Genomic DNA, 22,236 nt, shown 5'->3' with positions numbered 1-22,236 from the left:
ATAACACTGTATCATTGTGCCAGTGAGAAACGTTAGCTTAGATTAAGATACTAAAGAATCTCAAAGTATCAGTGATTCTAGCCTTGAGATATATCCAGCAAAGGCAGAGGAGAGCAGAGTCTCTGGTCACTGTAGTAGCTTAGCAACTCAGGCTGTTGAGAGTTCATTTTGATAGTCTATGAGAATAGACTGTGGTAAATATGCATACATTCCCAAATGGACTCAGGACTGCTTATTATATTTACCAATGAAAGCTGTATGATCACAAAAGGGCAAGAAAAAAAATCCTACTACATACTCGAAGAGGAAAAAAACTAGAATAAATTAAGACTTTTTAAATTTTCTCTTGTTTCTTGGTTCTAAATTGTTCTTTCAAAGACTTGAAAAAGGCATGATTGTACAACCAACTTATCTATAACATGTCACAATGATCCAGGGCTTGAAGTAAAAGGAACTTACTATCACAATTACGCTAGTTCCTAGCAAGGGTCTTACAAATAGGTTACTTGTTTCATAAAGTATTGAAATATGTGAAGTAAGTTGGCCATGGTGACACACACCTCTAATCCCATAACTGGGAAGGCAAAAGCAGGTGGATCTCTGTGCGATCAAGGCCAGCCTGGTTTACATAGCAAGTTTCAGGGCAGTTGAGGCTACAAGGAGACCCCATCTCAAAAACACAAACAACAAAAATATGTGAAGTAATAGTAAAAAATTAAAATTTAATTTATATTTATTAACATAAATATAAGACAAAATATAAAAATAAGAAAAGTAAACTAAATTATCAATTAGCGTAAAGATTTTCTAATATTTATTTTTATGTTTACTAGTTTTTAGTTATTGGGAAGTCCTGTTATTCTTACATCAGATAAAAATATAGCATAACATACAATATATTACGCTGAGGATGGAGCTTGCCTAGCATGTGCAAGGCTCTGGATTCAACCACTGATACTGTGCACATGCACATACATATACACAAACACACAAACACACATACTTGAGGAAAAAAAATTACTAAGACTGTAAATTGCAAAACTTAAGCAGTAAAAGAATTGCCCCCATTTACTTTCAATAAACTTCCATATAATGGAGTTCATGCATATCTAGTAAAGTTGATTGAGAATTGCTATACTCTAACCTTAATGACACTAATTCTCAGAAAATAGACTTTGCATGAGTCCTACTGTCATAGTCACCTTCAGGTGTCAGCTTGACTCAAACCTAGAGTGAATGGGAAGAGAGACCTTCAACTGAAGAATTTCTGAGATCTGTGGTTTGAAGCCACATCTGTGAGGCTTTTTGCTAATTGCTAATTCATGTAGGAGGGCCCAGTCCCCTGTGGGCAGTGCCATCCCCAGGCAGGTGGACCTGTTCAAGAAAGGTAGTTGAGCAAGTCAAAGGGAGTGAGCCAGTAGCATGGGTCCCCTCTTGAATTCCTACCTTGGCCTTTCTCATTGATGGACTGTAACCCGTAAACAAAATAAACCCCTTTCTCCCCAAGTTGCTTTCACTTGAGAGCTGAAGATTGCAGACCACATTAAGAAGGAAATAACAGAGCAGAACTCCTCTTAGCTCAAGCTTCTCTGCTGGGTACAGATGCTATCTAAAGAGATGACCAAAGTCAGAATTATAAAGATTTTTGCATATGTAACTGGATACTCACAACATTAATGATAAAACATACTTGATGTATAGCTCACATACGTGCACATTGGCCTCTTATGAAGTATCTTTCATAACTGCCATTAAAACATGCACTGAAGTGAACTAAATTGGAATCATCAAAACCACTGTGCTACAGAATTTATAGTGAACATTTTCAGTAATGAAAATATCGAAAACATACTATTGTTTTTCAGTACCGTTCTTTTCACAAGCACCAATAATTAATACTTATTGCAATAAAATGCAGTTTTGTTAGGGAAACAGGTGTGTATTATGAATTAAAAGTTCAAATTAAATTATTTTTTATCATCTTACAATTTTTATTATCATCTCATACTTTAGAATGAATATAAATATAAACAGAGAAAAAGATGCATTAAAGATAGATTTTGTTGTTTTTCATTGATAAGTTATTGCCAAATAAAATCCTGACCAATTGGGTCATAAAGCATTCGGTAGTATAGGAGTTCCATCTGTATCTGAACTGCCCTTTCAGTTGTGTTTCTGAAATTTCTACTTAGAAACTAACACATACTTAGATTGAACTTGTGTACAATGGAATTTTTGCTCTTTTCCCTCATTTCTCCGGGTCACCACGCTAATACACATTTATTCATTTGGTCAAAGTTCCTGGAGGCATCCTTCGGTCTTCCCTTTCCCTCAGGCTCATCCAAGCCGTTAGCAAATCCTTGCATTCCCACCTGGAAAACAACCGTCCATGCCTTTAAGCATAAATCAGGATCTCTCTGTCTTCTCTAGAGGTTCACGCTCACTTGATTGACCGCCTTGTTCCCATTTACTGCACTCTCACGTGTTCCCAGAGCAGCCAGTAAGGCTGTGAAAAGACTGAGGTTCTGGTCTATCTCCTACCTCGTCTTGGACTTTAGCTTTCAACTCCGTGCCCTACTTTCCACATGTTCAAGGTACAGAGATACATTTTTCTATTCCTCAAATGGGTTAAGCTTATTTTGATGTCCAAACGATTTTTCCGTTTGTTGACTCTCCTTCCCCAGATCTTTTTGGCCCCTCAGAGAATCCTATTTGACTGCCTTATCTTAGGGCAGCGGCTCTTATCAGACCCACCAAGCATAGCATAGGATTACAAATCCCTATGGCCTTTGAGGCTTACAAGATCCTGGCTGCCCACAACCAGCTTTGTCTTCTGCACCTCTCCCTCAGCTGCTCTGCTACGTTCCAGTGGCTCTCCTGCCTGTTAAACACATGAAGCAAACTCTTCACAGGTTTGTATTTGCTCTGTCCTCAGTGAGAATGGAATTCCCCAGATACTTGCAGGATTCATTTCCTCATTGCATCCAGATCCCTGATCAAATTCCATTTCACCATCTGTATCAGTCCAGAGAAATGTTGGCACCTTGATTTAAACTTAGGGGAAATGAGTAGTTCAGCACATGTTTTGTAAGTAGAAATGTCAGGACTTGCTAATGAGTGTGAGAGAATAAAAGGGGCAAATGCTGATCACCCCAGTGGAAAAACACCTCTCCCAAATTTATTTTGCTCTCTGCATTTTAATATACCAGTTCTTGCTGTTTGTCTTGTCAACTAAAATATAGATCCAAAAGGAGAGGGACTTGCCATTTTTTTCCCAGAAATAATCCTGGCCTCTTGGACAATAACACTTGATAATGGATTTTAGAAACACATGTAAGTTATTCCATGCTTATGCTAGCATAATATTTGTTTATAAAACATGTTTCAATTAGCCCTCTCAATTAGTCATTATTTTTTTAATATTTTATTTATTACTTTTATTTTTATGTATATGAGTGTATTGCCTGCATGTAGGTAAGTGCACCCATGTGGTGCAATACCCACAGAGATCAGAAGAGAATGTCAGATTACTCTGGAACTGGAGTTACAGTAGTCAGCCACCATGTCGGTGCTGGAAATTTAACCAGGGTCCTTTGCAAGAGCAATCAGTGATCTTAACCACTGAGCCATCTCTTCAGTTTATGTTTATAATTATATTTTAAAATTAATTTCTAAAGATCTATTTGTGTACATTTTATATGTTAATTCAATTAAATAATTGCTATGTAGAATCCCAGTGAAGTTTAAGTACCAATCAAATGTAGTGATTCGCTTCTGTTCTGCTCACTCAGACCTACATGGGGTTTCTTTATTTGTTGTTTGTTTGTTTGTTTGTTTGTTTGTTTGTGACAGGGTCTCCCTGTAGCCCCAGCTGACCTGGCTTGCTGTGTAGACCAGACTGGCCTCAATTTCAGAGAGCCATCTGCCTCTGCCTCCCTAGGGAGTGATAGGATCAAAGGAGTTCATCACCACATGGTACCCTTGTTTTGTTTTGTTTCATTTTCTGATACAAGGTACCACTTTGTAGCCCAGGTTAGCCTCCAGTGTAAGATCCTGCTGCTTTCTGCTCTTGTCTCCTGAGTGTGGGATTCCAGGCGTGTACCCCCTCCCCCCGGCTTCCTACATTAGGTTTTATGAATCTTTTTTATAATGTTGACCTTTAAAAGGTAAATGATGATTTATTATTTCATGCACATTTTTGTTAGAGGTGCACACACAGATGCATACACAATAAATAAAATCAAAAAATCATTTGTGTGGCACAGCCTGGGCTACAGGGCAAGACCCTGCCTGGAAATGCTAATAACAAGAAAGCATTTAGAAAAGCTAAATGTTAAGCACATTTATCAAGAAACAAATAATGCTTTTAAATGATTAGAGAGATTCAGCATAAAGAGTGAGGAAAGGGCCAGGAAAGCAGAGAAACAAGACCAGAAAGTCACGATTAGGTCAGAAACCAATGAGAGAAACTGTGATGGAGAATACTTACAAAACCAAGATGGCTTCTCCACCAAAAATTCCATTTTGGGTAGAGAGCTCCACCAAATTTTAAGGAAAATGTTAAAACTGATTTTTGGACAGGATATTTAAGTTCTGTTTGCTGTTTATATGTTCCTAGTTTCAAGTTTATCTTTCTTCTATATTTGTGATTTATATCATTTTTGCAATAAGGATTTTTTTTTTCATTTTAGAAAGTTATTCACTATTTTAAATTTTCTGGTTTAATATTTAATAAAGATGTTAATGAAGCTTTAATTTATTAATTTTTTACTATTCTTTATGTTCAATATGATTTTGTTTATAAGAAACTGAAAGAATTCAAATTAGTTTTGTTCGGCTTTTTAGAAATGGTTGATAAGTGGGGCATGGTGGTGCATTCCTTTAATCCCAGCACTCAGAAGGCAGAGGCGCTCAGAGGATCTTTGTGAGTTGAAGTTGAATGCCAGTCTGGTCTACAGAGTGAGTTCCTAGCCAAGGTCACACAGTGAGGCACTGTCTCAAAAAAATAAAACAGAAAAGAAGAGAAAGAAAAAAGAAAAAGCTGTATTGTATATTAGAAAATTACTGAGTACTAGTCATTTTGCTTAATATTTAATACATAATAATTCAATGAACTTTATCTCAACCTTCAGGGTTAAGGTAAAGCCTCCCTTTCTTAACAGAGGACAAAGCAAATGAATGATAAGATCATTACTCATTTTCAGTTACTTGGGAAGCAAAATCCTGAGTTTATCACCTACAGTTGTGCCCCACATCAGTAGGGCAAAAGCTGCTTCCTAAAATGAGTGTTGAATGGCATGTTACTTAGAATAACATTCCTGTTATCAAGGTAGTTATCAGTTAGGAGCATTTGATCCAGTATCACAGAACCTCACAAGGCCTGATGCCAGTTGGTTTCACCTTCCCTCTAGCCTCAAAGAAGGGTATCTTTCATACTATAAAGTACAGGGAACTCAATTCCAAAACACACAATAATACTCTGCTGTTCTCCAACAAAAACATAATAGAACTATGCAGAATGATAGCTAAATAAAATCCTATATGAATAATCGGTAAATAGCCACTGAATTTAAGGAAACAAAAGTTGTCATAAGAACTGAGAAATATTGAGGGTTAAAGAGGTGGTATATGTCTGTAACCCTAGCACATCAACGACAACAACAAAAAGAGTTAAGTAGGGAGGCTGAGTCAAAGGATCTTGAGTTTGAGCCCAGCCTGGGCTACAGGGCAAGACCCTGCCTGGAAATGCTAATAACAAGAAAGCATTTAGAAAAGCTAAATGTTAAGCACATTTATCAAGAAACAAATAATGCTTTTATCTGACTAGAGATTTAGCATAAGGAATGAGGAGAGGGCCAGGAAAGCAGAGAAACAAGAAGAGAAAGTCACGATTAGGTCAGAAACCAATGCGAATCACTGATAGAGAATATTTATAAAATGAAGATGCTTTCTCTCCAGAAATTTGGGGGTAAGGAATTCTACCAAATTTTTAGGAAGATGTTAAAAACTGATTTTTGGAAAATTTCCTGGGAAAATAGAAAACAATAAAATCTACACAGCTCATTTTAGAAAGCTAATGCTGTCTTAAGATCTAACACAGGTAAGTTGACTGGCTAATTCTGGATAAATGCAAAAAAAAAATCCTACATATAGTAATAAACCTGTATATTTTATTTCAAAAATATGCATAAAATATTAAAGGATTCTACACACGAGTGCCAAGAAAGAGCTGGCTGCAAGCCTTAGCACCATGATGGGCCTTGGCATACAGACTATTGAGGTGCCCAGGCCAGGGCCAAGAAGAGGGGGAGGGGGATACAATGGCCACACAGTGCCACATCCTGGACTTGAGACACTCAGTCACTTCATGCCCTCTGCTCTCCCCCTCCTGACTTCTCCTACTAGGACTTTTTTAAGAGCCACAAGGACTGAGTGTCTCAGAAGCCCGTAAGAGCTGTGCATTGTAGGAATGACTTATGCAATATGGACACAATCTAGACAAATAACTTTTACCTAACCTTGCAAGCAAAAGTTAATCTTTATATTATAAAGATGCTCACTGATGCACTCCTGTTATGGTCTGGATAATATGACCTTAATCCCTCAAGCCCCTTCCTTGCCCTATACCCAAGACAGAGTATGAATGTATATATGCACCATTTACATATAGAAACATCAAAGTGCTTCTCATTGAAAACAATGAAAGAAATTTATAACACTGTTTATGGTTGTATGTGTATGTACTACTCTAATTTCATAGGGGTCATAAGAGACATAACATCTTCATAACCCTTATTGATAAGAATTCAACTTTTATGTCTCCATTTCATACTGGATAGAGTGTTTCAATAAAGTAAAGAGTGGGTCTTTATTCTGGAGCAGAGTTCTAAGAGACATCTGAAGGAATGTGTTCTCAGCAGTTTCATTCTATTCTTGGCCTTAAAATGGATGCTAGACATCATGCTGTTTTTTACGAAGGCATAATTGCAATGTGGCATTAATAAGCAGTGCATGACTACGCTGGAGCCTCCACAGTGTCATTGGTGACAGTCTTCCAGGCTTATCAAGGGCTTCTGCAATGGTTCTGTACAAATTCCACATGGTTAAGGTAATGTCAATGCTTTGAGGATGTGAGCACCCCAGACTGGAGGCAGCTTTGTAGTATGGAGGACCTTTTCTACCATCAACTGCAGCCTGTTGCAATTGGGGCCAAGCAGCACTCCTGGAAACTGGAGCTGGCCTATGCTAGCTGCCCATAGGGGCCCATTAGCCATGGTGGACTCAAAGATGATGGAAGACAACTTGTTGCCTTTCACAAAGGTTCTAGAATCCTCCTTGGTTACTAGTCTCTCAATAGTTTCCTCAATGCCTCTGTTCCTAAAGGATCCCCAGTCATTAAGGAAAGTACCCCAGATGCAAGTTATCCCAGCTGTCAGCAACATCACTGAGGAAATCACTGATTGATACTAGCCCTCAGTGGGAGCTATTCCCCAGTGCTCTCCCCAGTGAACTACCTCCAAGGGAGGACTGAGTCATAAATAGCATGAAGACCCTCTACAGAGGGCCTCCATTCTACTCCCTCATCCTAGGGTAAGGATGGGGTACTCCAGCTGCCTTTATATATGGGGCACCTTTTTTCTCTCTCAAGACACCTTAGCCTCACATGTCCAGCAAGCTCTCACCCTAGTTCTTTTGTATGAGTATTTAAAACCAGTTTGGGAAAATACATATAAAATATTAAGATAACTCAAAATAGGCTAAAGAAAGCAAAGCATGTTATTAGCTTAATGATGAAATACCATTATGTTCAATACCAATTTATCACAAAAACACTTAGGAAACACCTAGGAGCGTCCTTAAGCAAAAGCTAAATACCAATACTCTGAACTTAATGGAGGAATTTTAGATGATCTTTATGATTAAGGTAAGACAGGGATTCCCACTCTCAGTATAGCCCTTCCGTACACTACAAAGGTAAGAAAAAACACAAAAACAGCTAAGCACAAGGACAACTCTTGATGATTCTAAGGATATCAGTATCTGTTTAAGAAATCCAAGAGAAGCAATGATGTACCAGGTTAATACAGCTATATGAATAGATACGTGCATGTGAATGCATCCTAGGACTAGCATGGGATGAATAAGACCTCTACATAGAAGATTTTCTGAGCTCTAATAAAACATCTAGATGTTGTTTTATTCTTTAATTCTTTTAACATCTATTTTATTATTTTTAATTCTCTCTCTCTCTCTCTCTCTCTCTCTCTCTCTCTCTCTCTCTCTCTCCCTCTCCCCTCTCTGCACATGAGTATAAGGGCCAGAGAAGCCAGAGCCCCCTAGAGCTGGAGTTACAGGCAGTTATGAGTCTCCAGTTGTGAGTGCTAAGAACAGTTCTCTGGAAGAGCTGTTACACACTCTTAACCACTGAGCCATCTCTGCAGCCTTTTTGCTTATTTTTAAATGAAAATAAAATATGCTTGGATTCGAAGACTTTACTAAAGAATTGAAGCCATAATTAGAATCATTACTTTTTAGAAATCCCTGCTTAAAAGTGACTTCATTGGAAATTCTATTAAACATGTACAAAAGAAATAACATCGTTTTCCCAAAATCTTTATAAAAATAGAGAAAGTCTCTGCCCAAGAAATCTCAGGTCCTAGGGTATGCTAGAGTATATAGCTCAATGGGAGAGCACTTAATTAGCATGTGAAAGATCATGAGTTTAATCCTCAGCACCACAAACAAAGCAAAATAAAAAATGTGAACTAGTCAAAAAAAAAAAAAAAGGAGGTCCATAATTTCAAACTAGTAATATGAAATCCTGACTAGGAAATTACAAGCAATAAAAATTTTAAGTCAATATTGTTCCCTGAAAAAGAAATAAAGAATTGTTATAAAAATATCAAACCAGTTTTAATTTTTTGGTTTTGTTGCACAAGTAAAGCGTCATTTGAAGCTTAAAAAAATAGCACAGAAGAATAAACTTATGTAATCATCATAGACATCATAAAAGGAATAGTTAATAAAACATGTACTCAAGATTTTATTTCAAACACTATTAAAAATCAGAATATTCTTCAATCTAAAAATGGACATATTTAATGGTGGGTTACTGGTATTTTCTGTGGCTGTGAATCAAACAGGATGTCCTTTACTATTAACCCTGCTAGATACTCCACTAGATACAGTAGCCAGTGTTTCAGTGGAAAAAATAAAACTGCAGGCATGGAAAGAAGAAATCAAATCCCTAAAAATTCACAGACATCTAAAAAAATCAAAGATAATCTAAAGATACACATATTAAAGAAAAATCTTCTTAAAATTCAGCCAACTCAACAAAGAAAAACTAAAATGAAGAATGCCCTGGTTTGGTTTGGTTTAGAGTGGTTTAGTTTTGTTTGAGATATGTTCCCTTTCTGTACTCTAAGCTAGCATGAAATTCACTGTATAGTTCAGAATGATGTCAGACTCTCAGCCTCAGTCTCCCAAGTGTTGGGATTATAGGCATGAGCTACCTCCTTTGCCTAAGTTGCCACATATTAATATAACGGTGTAAAAAAAAATAATCACTCAGAATAAATGTGAAAACATTTGAGATGTCCATAGAAAAATCATAAACACTACTGACCTAAAACAGAAAGAAGAGAGCCATAACTCAAGAGTTTCACCCAGTTCAGAGATCAGAAGACTTAATTTAAAATGATGTTCATTTTCTTCAAACTGATATACTGCTAATCAGAATTCAGGGAGGGCTTTGTGGAGGTTGACAAGCTAATTCTAAAATGTATGTGAAAATTCAAAGAGCCCAACTTGAAAGAGAATAATAAATTGAAAAGTGTATTCCAAAGCAGTAGTTCTCAAGTTTGGCTTCATTTTATAGTCATGAGGGGCAGAATCCAGGAGCCTGCTAGTGAAACCTTGTCTTTTACATGATAGAATCTTTAATTAAAGAGACACCCAGACACTGATAATCATAAAAACATGTCAATTGTGCAATGAAGTTTAAGGTCTAGGGCTCTGAAGCAGGTTCTTACACAGAATATAAGGTAAACGTTTCATAATGTTGCATACATGCATGAGAAAACAGAAACACTCCCATGACTAGAATAGTACAAAAGCTGCTGGAAGAGACTGAGACCTGATATTCAGTGTTTATGACTAAGGGGACACCATAAAGCATTAGCAAAAAACATTTTTTCAACGACACTGAACCAATTGGCTGTCAAGAAGAAAAATACCTATCTTGGCCCTCACTTCAAACCACAGACAAAAAAACAACATCGATTCCAGGTAGAGAACAGAATGGAGGCAGAAGTGAAAAAAAAAAAAATAGCAAAACTAAGTGCAAAAATATTTCTAGAGGATAACACAATCTTTTCATCAACTTGGGGTGAAGAAAAACTTCCCTGACAATATACAAAAGTATAATTAACTGTAATTGGAGCAGAGTAAGAGTAAAATTAAAAGTTTTCATACTCTCTAAAAGACTTGTATTTTATTTCTTTTTATTTTATATATATGAGTGTTTTGTCTGCATGTATATGAGTGTGCCATGTGCGTGCAATGTTCGTGGAAGCCAGAAGAGAGCACTGAATCTGCTAGAACTGGCATTAAGGATGGTTGTTAGCTCCATGTGGGTGCTGGGAAGAACCCGAGTCCCCTGCAAGTGTAGTCAGTGTTCTTAACCACCGAGCCAGATTTCCAGCCTCCAAGAAAGGATGCTCTTAAGAAAATGAAATGAAATGCTATGCTATACATTTAGAAAGGAAAGAGGCCTTCATTTTTATATGTATTTCATCAAGCCGGTAATAAAAATTTATAAAATGTAATATATAAATGAGGAAGACATAGAAACAATATCCTAAATACAATCTCCAAACATGACAAATTAGAAAAGATACTCGATGTCATTAGATATAAGGGAGATGTGAGTCTAAATCATGAACTCCACACTGTGTTCTTACAAGAATGACTAAAATTAAGACAGCTAATTACAGTAAATTTTATCAGTTGGATTAACAGGAACTCTAACAGACCGCTGATGGGAATGCAAATTGGAGCAACTTCTTAGGGAACTTGTCTTCCTTACTTACTAGGCCTGAATATATGCATACTATTTGACATAGCAATTCCACTTGTTTTTATACCCAACTGAATGCATATTCGTGTGAGCATGCATGTATAACTATTTCACGATTAAAACACTACTGGTGGGGCTAGGTGTGGTGGCACATGCCTTTAATCCCAGCACTCAGAAGGCAGTGGCAAACCCATCTCTGTGAGATTGAGGCTGGCCTGATCTTCAGAGTGAGTTTCAGGCAACCTGGGGCTACAAGGAGACCCTGTCCCAAACAAACAAAAATTTGTAAAAAAAAAAAAAAAAAAAAAAAAAAAAAATTAAAAACCCGTTACTGGTGGGTGTAAACTAGCAATAATCCAAATGACACCAGCAGTAAAATGGCTAAGCAAATTTTGGTACATTCATCTAATACAATATTATTACACACTGTTGAGATGGGTTGCCCACATCCATAAATGCTGGTATCAGTAGGCTGAGGCAGGAGAATCACAAACTGAAAGCATACCTGTGGTGCAGAATTCAAAGGCAGCCTGTGGAATTTAGTGAGAACCTACTTCAAAATAAAAAGGGGAGCTAGGTCTATAGTGCACTGTTAGAGCACTTGCCTAGCATGCACAAGGCCCTAGTTTCAATCCCCAGGACAAAAGAAAAAAAAAGAAAGAAAGAAAGAAAGAAAGAAAGAAAGAAAGAGAGAGAGAGAGAGAGAGAGAGAGAGAGAGAGAGAGAGAGAGACTTCAAATAAAAGAGAAAACTATTATACACCAAAAACAAATGAACTGTATGGACTAGTATAGATTAATTTTACAAATACATGTAACACATGTATGTCAACCAGCAGAATACATGCTATAATTTTCATTTTACATAAAGTCCATAAGTAGAAAGTCATTGCAGTGACTAATTTGGAGAAGAAGGTAGATAGCAATTGAAGAGGAGCATAGAAGGAAGCTACTAGAATATTTGTAGCTTTCTAGTTCTCAGTCAAGGTGATGGTTACATGAATGTGCCTACTGTGTGAAAGTTTGTTTTTTGTTGAACTTATAAGAAGTAAAATAATAAATAATGAAGATGATCTAGACAGGTTTCTTTAATAAAACAATAAAAAATTGTAATTTCTCCTCAAGTTAGTATATAAAATCAATACAATCCAAAAAACATAATAATCTTCATTGGATGTCTTATGGAATCAATTGCTATTTTTTTAAAGTCTGTGAACAGTTAAGTCAATTTCAAAAAATGGAATGAAACAAGAGAGTCATCTGGACATTAAACATATGTTACATATATTAACACTTACTTCAAAGCCACCATTTCGAAAACTGTGTGATTGGGCACAGATAATTTAATAAATCAACCAAGGGAGCAAAAGAGATAGTCCAAAGACTGACGGTACATATGTGAGCATATAACATGATGTGAAGATACAGAAATGGAGCTGGAAATAAAGTTTATGGTATGCAAAAAAGTAAAATTGTATTCCTGTGCCTCTCATAACAATGCATCTTCCAAAAAAACTAAAAACCACTTGTAAAATATAAAACTATAAAGTTGATATAAAATAACTTGTTAGAGTGTAGAAAGGCTTCTTACACAGAGCCATAAAAGCATAAACCATGAGACAACAAACGATGTATAGCTGACTTAAAATATTAATTTTAGCATGACAGACATGATAAAAGATGGTCTGATTCCGAATAATCAAGTTGCAAAGAGATTAAGTAAAATCTTATAATACTCTGATGGCAAATGGTACCAACCCATAACTTGGAGGGATGTGGAAGGTAAACTGGTGTTCATGTATGTGTCAATCTTTCTTATTTCATAAGACCTATAGATACTCCTTAACTTATGATAGGGTTACATCCTAATAAGCCCAAACAGCACAAATTTGTAGTTTGCAAACAGCACAAATTCCAAGCATTTGAATACACATAAACTACTAATTTTCATACCTTAATCCAATCTACCCTACCCATGCTCAGAACGCATATATTAGTCTACAGTCAAGTAAAATAATCTAATAAAATAACTTTTTTAACCAAATGTCTACAATCTCTTATAATACATTGACTACTCTATTGAAAACAGAAGAATCTGAATGGCTGTATATCTTCACTACATCCAAAAGTCAGACAATTAGAAGTCTAACCATGGGAAACCAGGGACTCATGAGTGGGAAAGGTCTGCCCACCATCAATTCCTTATTTTCCAGTAGTTTGATTAAACCTAATTCTTTGTTTGCATTAACAATGAAATAGTTATTTACCTAGAGAATGATTTTTGTGCCTTCTATATATTCAAACAAAATACTTAAAAATGTTAGACTATATATTAAGAAATCTCAATGATCTTCTATGTAAATGAACAGACTACATAGTAATTACACCCAAATTGATCAGCTTAGTATTAAATAATTTTCATTAAACTTTGGCTTTTCAACATATATTTAAGGTATTTTGTAGTCAATAAGCATTGATTTCTGTATCTTCAAATGAAAGTTGCCACTGCTTAAGGAATTAGGAGTTAGGCCTCTATGGAAAGAGTGAGAAAAGGTTATAAGCAAGCCACGCTTCAAAAGGGCTAAGAGGTTTCCCTCTAGGCTCTGTGCTTTTTATAGTTGCATTAATTTGGGGAAAAATTTTTTTTTAAATAATCCAAACATAGTTATGAATAATTTTAAACTTTTCACTTGATTTCAACCAATTTCTAAGTACAGGCAGAATAAATCATTTGTGTTGATTTTTTTGAATGCCTATGGAAAGCTCAAGAAGATTCGGAGTTCCTCATCCCCATCCACCTAGAGCCCTTCATCGCTCCTTCTTCAACACTGCTGAGTCTTAACTACGCAGCAGTAATCACTTTCTCTTTTTTTGTGCTCACCTTTCCTTTACAGAACTCATAATTTTGTTTGTGTATATGCTGAGGATTGAGCCCAAGTGCACCGACACAGAGTTATAGCCCCAGCCCTTCGTATATTTATTATAAGAGCTCTCTAGCAAATTAAAGAACTAGAGAAATACTCACCTTCAAAGTAGATGCCTGACTGGACTTCTAGGACCCTGGGGAGGGTCCTGAGATCAAGGGAGCGGACAAATTCTTCCAGAGATAAAGCCATTGTTCTGGCTTGGATCCTTTATAGACCTGTTCTTTATAAAAACTTGTGACTTCTGAAAGTTAGTTGTCTGCAGTTGCTGTCCTTGCTCATAATTCTTCCTGCAGCCAGGCAGGACATCACAGGGAGCCAAATCAGGGTAGAGCAGCTCTAAGTGGGGAGGTACTATCCTGAGTGGCTGTCTTGTGCAAAGTCTTTCCCCGCGGCAGACGGAAGTTCTCACTGAAGCCACACACAGTAGGAACAGCTATATGAGGGGAAGACAGTGAGGAAAGGAAGAGCAGGCAGGAGGCAAAAGGTGGTAAAGATCTTTGTGTTCTCCTTGTGGCTTCATTTCCTTTTGCACTGAAGTAGAACGTAGTGGGGGTGGGGTGAGTTTTTCTAATCAGACACTACGCAAAATAAAGGAGATCAGCAAGGTGCTGGCTCTTGCGCACCCCCAGAAATGGCAAGACTGTTAGGAATTCGAGTTTCCTGCAGCTTGTCCACAGAACTGGGCTGGAATGCAGGAGTGAAGTCTTAACCTTAAAATGGCACACATCAATTCATTCCTCTCAGTTTAAGTTTGGCTTTATGCTTTATTTGCATACTCTTAGTGCTTTTATATTAAACTTGGTTACAAAAGTGCTTTGTGTCAGCTGTTTTTAGAAGTCTGATACTCTGGAGGGAGTATTGAAACCACTTTTTATCCTTCCATATTAAAATTTTTGCTGAATCTTAAAGGAGGGGGGAGGAGGGATGCCATATTCAAAGTGATACCAGAATTGATACACTACGTTGATAGGAACTTTCCGATCTCTGCTTGGAGTAGAAAATATTTGGATCAGTAGTTAGGAAATGGGATTCCTGAGTTTAGCCCTACTTTTGACTCACAGGAAAACTTCAGACTTTTCTTCTTCAGAACACATTTGTCAAATGTAGATAAAATTTCAAAAAGAAAAAAGGAATTAAAAGAAATCGTAGTTCCAAATTCCAAATTCTATAATTCTATTCTTTTGGTCCAAACTTGGATTTGAAAATGCCCCAAACCAAAGGAAATAAGAGAAGCTTCATGAAATCAATTTTCAAAAATCAATGTTTTTGTTTATTTGCTTTGTCATTTGGTTTTAGGGCAGGATTTCACTGTGTAGACCAGACTGGCCTCAAACTCATGCCAGTCCTCTGGTCTCTGTGCTGGGATTGCAGGTATAAACCACCACAACCAGCTAAAACCAATTTTTAAAAATTCTCCTGCTCTCTAGTCATTGAATTTAGCTCAAACAGTATTGTAGAGCTAAGCATACAATTCAAAGTGATATTTCCTAGGTTTTTTTTGTTTTGTTTTGTTTTTTGTTTTTTTTTTTGTTTTTTTTTTTGTTTTTTTTTTTGTTTTTTTTTTTGTTTTTTTTTTTGTTTTTTTTTTTGTTTTTTTTTTGGTCTTTTTGAGACAGGGTCTCTCTGTAGCCCCAGCTGTCCTAGAACTCACTATGTAGACCAGGCTGGCCTTGAACTCATAGAGATCCACCTGCCTCTGCCTCTGCCTCCCGAGAGCTGGGATTAAGGGTGCGCACCACCAAAAGTAAATAAAGGAAGACTGGTTGAAGTAGGTACAGTTGAAATATACCAAGAAGCTGCCCCACTGGTCTGGACATAGAGCTTAGCAAACTCTGTCTGGTATTCATAATCATATTTGGTCCTTGTGATAATTCACCTAGCTCTCATTCTTTTTGTATAAAAATAAAAATATGGTTTATGGTAGCTTTTATCAACAGGTTTTCTTGCCAATAGCTTCTACTTCCTCACTTGAAATGTTTTTGTTCCCCAAATCTCCAAAGCATGATGTATCTGTCTTCTATCCCTTTCTCATATAAGTAGTCTAAGTTCTTCAACTGACTGTAAACACTATTTACAACCTAGTAACATATTTCACATGGTTTTAAAAATATGGAAAGGGCTATCTTAAGTTTCTTAAAAATTACACATTTGTTAGAATTGGTACCACAACACATTTTATTTGGCATATAATCAATACTGGATTCAACTTGATTTTTTTTTTTTTTTTTTTTTTTTTTAAGCAGGATCTCCCTGTAGCCCCAGTTGGTCTGTAACTCACTATGTAGACCAGGCTGGGCTTGAACTCTGCTTCCCAAATGCTGGAATTAAAGGTGTGCACCACCAGGCCCATCCTTAAACTTGATTTTTTTTTTTTTTAACTTCCAGCTCAAGTTTCTGTCCTACCCAAAGCCAGTAAGATTTCATAATATCATTAGACTTTTGCTCTTGCTTGTGCTAGCCCTGCTTCTACTCTTCACACATAAGACCCTCCCTTTCTTTCAAAATCTACTTCTGTATTCTCAATCATAATTAATGACATCACCACTTTCTTAGTGTGCCAAGTCAGAAGGCTTAATGTCATATGCAAACCCATGGTTTTGCCAGTCTCCAAACCCTTCACTCTCAGTGAGTGACAATCCTCAAGGCTGCTCCCCTGACCTCGCCCTGAGCTGCCATTACTATCACCTAAGCCCAGATTTTCATCAGCTCTCTGACCACAAAGTTAACCTGATGTGAACAGTCAAGATAAAAGGAACAAAATGAGAAGTTGTTCAAACTGTGAACTGTTGTATAATAAGACGAATTACTAAAGTTCAGTCATTAAAACAGAAAATTAGGGGTTGAGGAGATGGCTCAGCAGTTAACAACACTGAGTGCTCTTGCAGAGGATACAGGTTCAGTTCTCAGCATCCACAGTCAGCAGTTGAAAATCATTTCTAAATCCAGTTCCAGGAAATCTAATGCCCTCTTCTGTCTTCCATGGACACCACATACATTCATAAAATAAAAATAATTTTTTAAAAAAGAAAATGGTGGGTATAATCATATTCAGATCAGAGTTCAGAAAAGAAACAGACTATACATTACAGCTTTCTATCTGCAAAAAAGTAGAATTTCAAATCAGTAAGTAGGGTAGAATGACGTATTCAACAAAGGATTGTTAAATAGTTGGGGGGGAGAGAATTCCAAAACTTTCCATGCAAAAATCTTATATTAAGATAAATGTTTTGATTAAATTTACATGAAAAGAAACCAAAGGTAAGATGAGAAAATGTATGAATTAGGAGGGTAAAAAAACTACTTTTAAGCATTGAAGCATTGAAGTCTTAAAGAAGACCACTAATAGATTTGTCAACAAACTTTGAAATACTTCTAATAAAGCAAAAGGTAATTTTAACAAAAAAAAAAATTTAAAGCATTCACTTACTATAAAGAAGTAATGACCTGGATGTCTTAGGAGAACATATTAATCAACATGCAGATTAAAGGTATTCAAGGACTTCAGTTTCTGACTATGATTTTGGATCTGACCAACTCCTACCAAATTCACTGGAAAAGCTAGATGGTTTCTTTAAGGCCATTCTAAGGAGCACAGAGTTACAGAGCAGTGCTGATAGGAGACTGGCCCCTGGAAAGCGGGCCATGCAATGAGAGGAACTCCGCATTCTCTTGGAACTTCTTGCCTTTGTGGTATTTGGGGTTCACAGTTGGCATCAAGAGAGAGGCTGAAAAGCAGAGAAAGACCTAGTGGTGTAGAAGGACAGAATATGTCAAGCTTTTAGCAGCTTCTCATAGCTAGACACCAAATGCTAGACTTGGGGCTAATGGTACATCCAGGACAACTCATAAATATTCTGTTCTGCCTCACTTTCCCCCTTTAGAATTTTTGTCCAATCAAAGATATTAGCATGTTAACTATATGAGACAGCATGAGACAGTAAGTTAAAAAAAAAAAAACTCAAAAAGGCAGATGTGGTGGTGCATGCCTTTAATCCCAGCACTAAGGATGCAGAGGCAGGTGGATCTCTATGAGTTCGAGGCCAGTCTGGTCTACATAGTGAGTTCCAGACCAGCTGTGGCTACAGGGAGACCCTGTCTCAAAAAGAAAAAAAAGTATTTTCAAAAGAAACTGAGAAAGTGAAGCAGGGCATCCAGCAGTGCTTCAGAGCTGAAAGATGACCTGCTGAGGAAGAGGGAGAAGCTCCTCTCCATGCAATGATGGCATCTGCAAACTCTGATGGCTGGCAGGCACATGCAAAAGTAGATGGTCCAATCGAGGGCGAGCCAGAAAACAAAACAAGGTAGACAGAGGAGAAAAGGAAAAGTGGGAAGAGGGGGTTAGAAACTCATGAGGTAACTCAGTTACTAGAATTATTAGCACTGAATTTAACCTTGCTGGACATCACAGGGCACACCTGTAACCTGCAGCTTCAGATGCTTAGAAGGCTGAGGTAGGAGGATTGCTTGAGCCCAAGAACTACAGCCTGGGCATTTCAGGAGGATCTGATCTCAGGTAAAAATATAGCAAAATCAAATAAAACAATCATGATGAACATGTTCAAAACTACAAGATAAACAGAATTTCAGAAGGGAACTGCCATGTAGAAAGTTTCAAATGAAAATCTAGAATTGAAAAATACAAATAAAATTAAGAATGTAATAGCTGCACTCGAAATCAGATGGGACATTTAGTAAGTGCACTATAAACTTGAAGCAAGAGAGAGATTATATTTTTTAAGTATATTAAGATTCCCAGCCCTAGGGAAGAGGTCTTATGGGTGTACTGAGTGCAAACATGAGAAGGAAAGACAAAGAGGACCAGGATTTTAAGAAATAATGGCTGGTGACCGGTTAAAGCTGAAAAAGACATACATCCAGAGATGCAGTAATCGACAGGACTATCGGGGTGAATACAAAGAGAAGCAAACCACAGCACATCATACTGAAACTTCCAAATGCCAATGTCAAAGAAAGCATCTCAAATGCAATCCAAAGAAAAAAATGCATCACCTTCATAGGACTGCCAATAACACTGCAGCTGGTTTATGACAAAAACAAAATACAGCAGCATACAATAGAATAGCAACATTAAAGTGTTGAAAGAAAAATTGCCATCTTAAACTTCTACATGTGTAGAAAATAATCTACAGAGAATAGAAAGAGAAAGATAACTTCAGATAAATAGCAATGAAGAAAGTGTGTGACAAATAACCCTGTGCTGAAAAACACACTGAACAGTATTCTACTGGTAAAAGTAAGATAAACTCACAAAAAGGACTTTCACACCAGCACTCAAGAGGCAGACACAGGGATCTCTGTAAGATCGAAGCCAGCCTGGTCTACACAGAGTTCCAGACCATCTGAGTCTACAGGGAGACCCTGTCTCAAACAAACAAACAAAAAACCTAAACAAACAAACAGACAAAAGATAATCAAAGAAAGTCAAAACAGCTGGAAGGACTGAAATGGGTAAATATGTGAATATGTTGAATAAACATTGACCATACAGAGCATTCCATATAAGAGCCTGTGGAGTTCAAAATACATGTGAACTACCAGCACTGAAAACTTAATCTCGCCAGGCATGGTGGTGTATGATATCCCAGAGCTCAGAAGGCTGAGGCAGGAGGTGTGCAAGACCAGCCTGCGCTGCACAGCAAGACACTGTCTCAAAACAACAACAACAAATTTAAAACCTAGATAAAAAATACAAATTAAATATAGTTCAGGTAATACATAGCAATATGTAGGGTAATACAAAAAAACTTATGCATAAAATTAAAATGTTTTAACGCTAGATTTCTCGACATGTTACTAACATATCATTATCATTTGACTGAAATAAACATGTAATTTCTGGGGAAAAACACTAAAATATGTTACAAAATAATAAAATTAATTTTTTTAATCCCCAAACAGACAAAGACAGAAAGAAAAAATCTCTCCAAATAGCTAGTAGATAGTTAACAATGCAGACATAAATACAGTTATGTTCTTTAGTTGAATAAATCAAATATGGAAAGAATATTAAACAATTTGGTAGTTTATGTAATAAATGTAATTAATGGCTCAGCAGTTAAGAGCACTGGCTCTTCTTGCAGAGGACCCAGGTTCAAATCCCAGCACCCAAATGGCAGCTAACAACCATTCATAACTCCAGTTCCAGGGAATCAGACACCCTCTTCTGTCCTCCACGGACATTGCACAACATTGGTGCACTTACACAAATGTAGGCAATACACTCATATGCATAAAATCAAAATAAAAGTCAAATACATATGTATATATGTTACTTAGAAATACATATAATTTACTTATAAATACACAGACCATCTAAAGTTCACAGAATGAGAAAAACATATATACCATGAAACATTAAGCAAAGAAATTTCATAAAACCACACTAAAAACTAATAAAAGTTTTTAAAGTCAGAAAGCATTACTATAAATGAAAAGCTCATTCAATTATAAAAAGCAACAAAACTTTTGAATATCTAAAGAAAGATTAAGCAAGTGAAAAGAACCCCACATCAGAGTGTGAAAGATTCACACTCAAATGAGTACAGAAGAAAGTATTTAACTCATAAAATCCACACTGCTGAGGAGGTTGTGTTTAGTCACTTGTGAACCATAAGCTTGTGTGGTCTATGTTGAATCATTTTGGCCTGATGATTCATACTTATGCATAATTAGATAGTCCCCTATATTCATTTATACATTTAAATAAAGCATTTGTTATCCAGCTTGCTCAAAAAGGAGGAAGATATATCCAGTAAGTATTCCAATTATTCATGTGAGCTTGGAAAGTTCCTCTTGAACAAATCTTTGCCTGTACACTACGCTTGCTGAACAGAGGTAGACTCGCCCATCAGTGATGACGGAGGGCTGGGGTAATGGCTTAGATGGCAGAGCGCTTGCCATGTAAACATAAGGCCCTGAATTATATCTATAGAACCCACAGGAAAAATCTAGGCATGGTGGCATGGGCTTGTAATCCAGTGCTGGGGAAGCAAAACCATGCAGATTCCTCAGATTTGCTGACCAGGAAGCCTAATCTAATTTGAAAGCCTCAGACACCAGGAAGAGATTGTCTCAAAAGTCAAGGTAGATGGTGCTTGAGGAAAAACACCATGTTGACTTCTGACCTTCAGACATGTCCACACACATGCATTCACTGACATATAAATGCCCACACACCCACACCTACGCACAAAATGATGATGGAGTTATAGTCAGTGTCATCACTTTTAATAATTTCTTCCCCAAGAAAAAGTCATTAGGAAAAATAAAGGGCAGGGGAGAGAGGGAAATAAAAAAAGATGAGAAGCTTAAAACAAGCGAAGAAACATAGAATGTATATTTCTTGGCTAAACTCTCTGCAGCTGCTTTCTTAAAAAGTTAGCAGAACTGACTAAACATGTTTTAAAATTATCTCAGAAGAAACACACTCCAAAATCAGAGGTTAAAAGCCAGTACCTAGTACCTAATGTGACTTGATGCTCCTTTGACTGAAAAATAAACCTGAGATCCTTTTGGTCAATACCTCAAATTCTTCATTTTCTGAAACTTCCTTTTCATTGTTTCTAAAGAGGCAAATATTAGGCTCTTCCTTGAAAATAAGAATTCTCAAATGTTCATATGAGAGTCCATTGGAGTTTCTTGACAAGGGCTTCCAAAAGCATCCCTCTGTTGGGTTCTTCCTCTTTTTTTTTTTTTTTTTTTTTTTTTTGGTCTTCCAAGGCTGGACTAATTGACTAGGAAAAGTGGCTGGATACTCAGGTGAGGATCCAGTGACCCTGCTTGGCAGTCCTTTAATGAATGAGCCAACCATCCACAAGCCCAATTGTGACTATGTTTCGTGATCAGGCTCAGCCGAAGTTGTGATGATGGTAGTTCATGCAGAAGGGACTGTTGTATCATGTTATTAAAAGGGCCTGGAATTTAAAAGGATTTGGTGCTAGGAGTCACACATGAGGGAGAACATACATCATTTGTTTTTCTCAGTCTGTGTTGCTTCACTTAGTATAAGTTTCTAAATCCATCCATTTACCTGTAAGTTTCATTATTTCATCTTTCTTTACTGCTGAATAGAACTCCATTGTATAAATATACCACAATTGCCTGACCCTGCATCCCTGTTCAGCATGGAAGAAGCCAGAGTGGCCTGCATCCCTATTCCCTATTGGCAATTTGGGTAACCCCTTCAGAGGATGGTGAGATAAGAATAGGA

General features: G+C 36.9%; 1 protein-coding gene across 1 annotated transcript in view; it reads right to left on the bottom strand.

The window, feature by feature from the left end:
* Positions 1-14,410, bottom strand: part of Themis (thymocyte selection associated) — a 249,161-nt gene extending 234,751 nt beyond the window's left edge. Inside the window, exon 1 of the mRNA XM_008854756.2 lies at positions 14,105-14,410. Coding sequence (XP_008852978.1) covers positions 14,105-14,195 — 91 coding nt within the window. The 5' untranslated portion in view covers positions 14,196-14,410. The remainder of the gene's footprint in view (positions 1-14,104) is intronic.
* Between the last annotated feature and the right edge of the window lie 7,826 nt (positions 14,411-22,236).

The sequence above is a fragment of the Nannospalax galili genome, unplaced genomic scaffold (genome assembly GCF_000622305.1).
Source record: "Nannospalax galili isolate Female #2095 unplaced genomic scaffold, S.galili_v1.0 scaffold327, whole genome shotgun sequence".
Taxonomy (NCBI): Eukaryota; Metazoa; Chordata; class Mammalia; order Rodentia; family Spalacidae; genus Nannospalax; species Nannospalax galili.
Note: the sequence above shows the minus strand (reverse complement) of the source record. Positions and strands in the feature narration are given on the sequence as shown.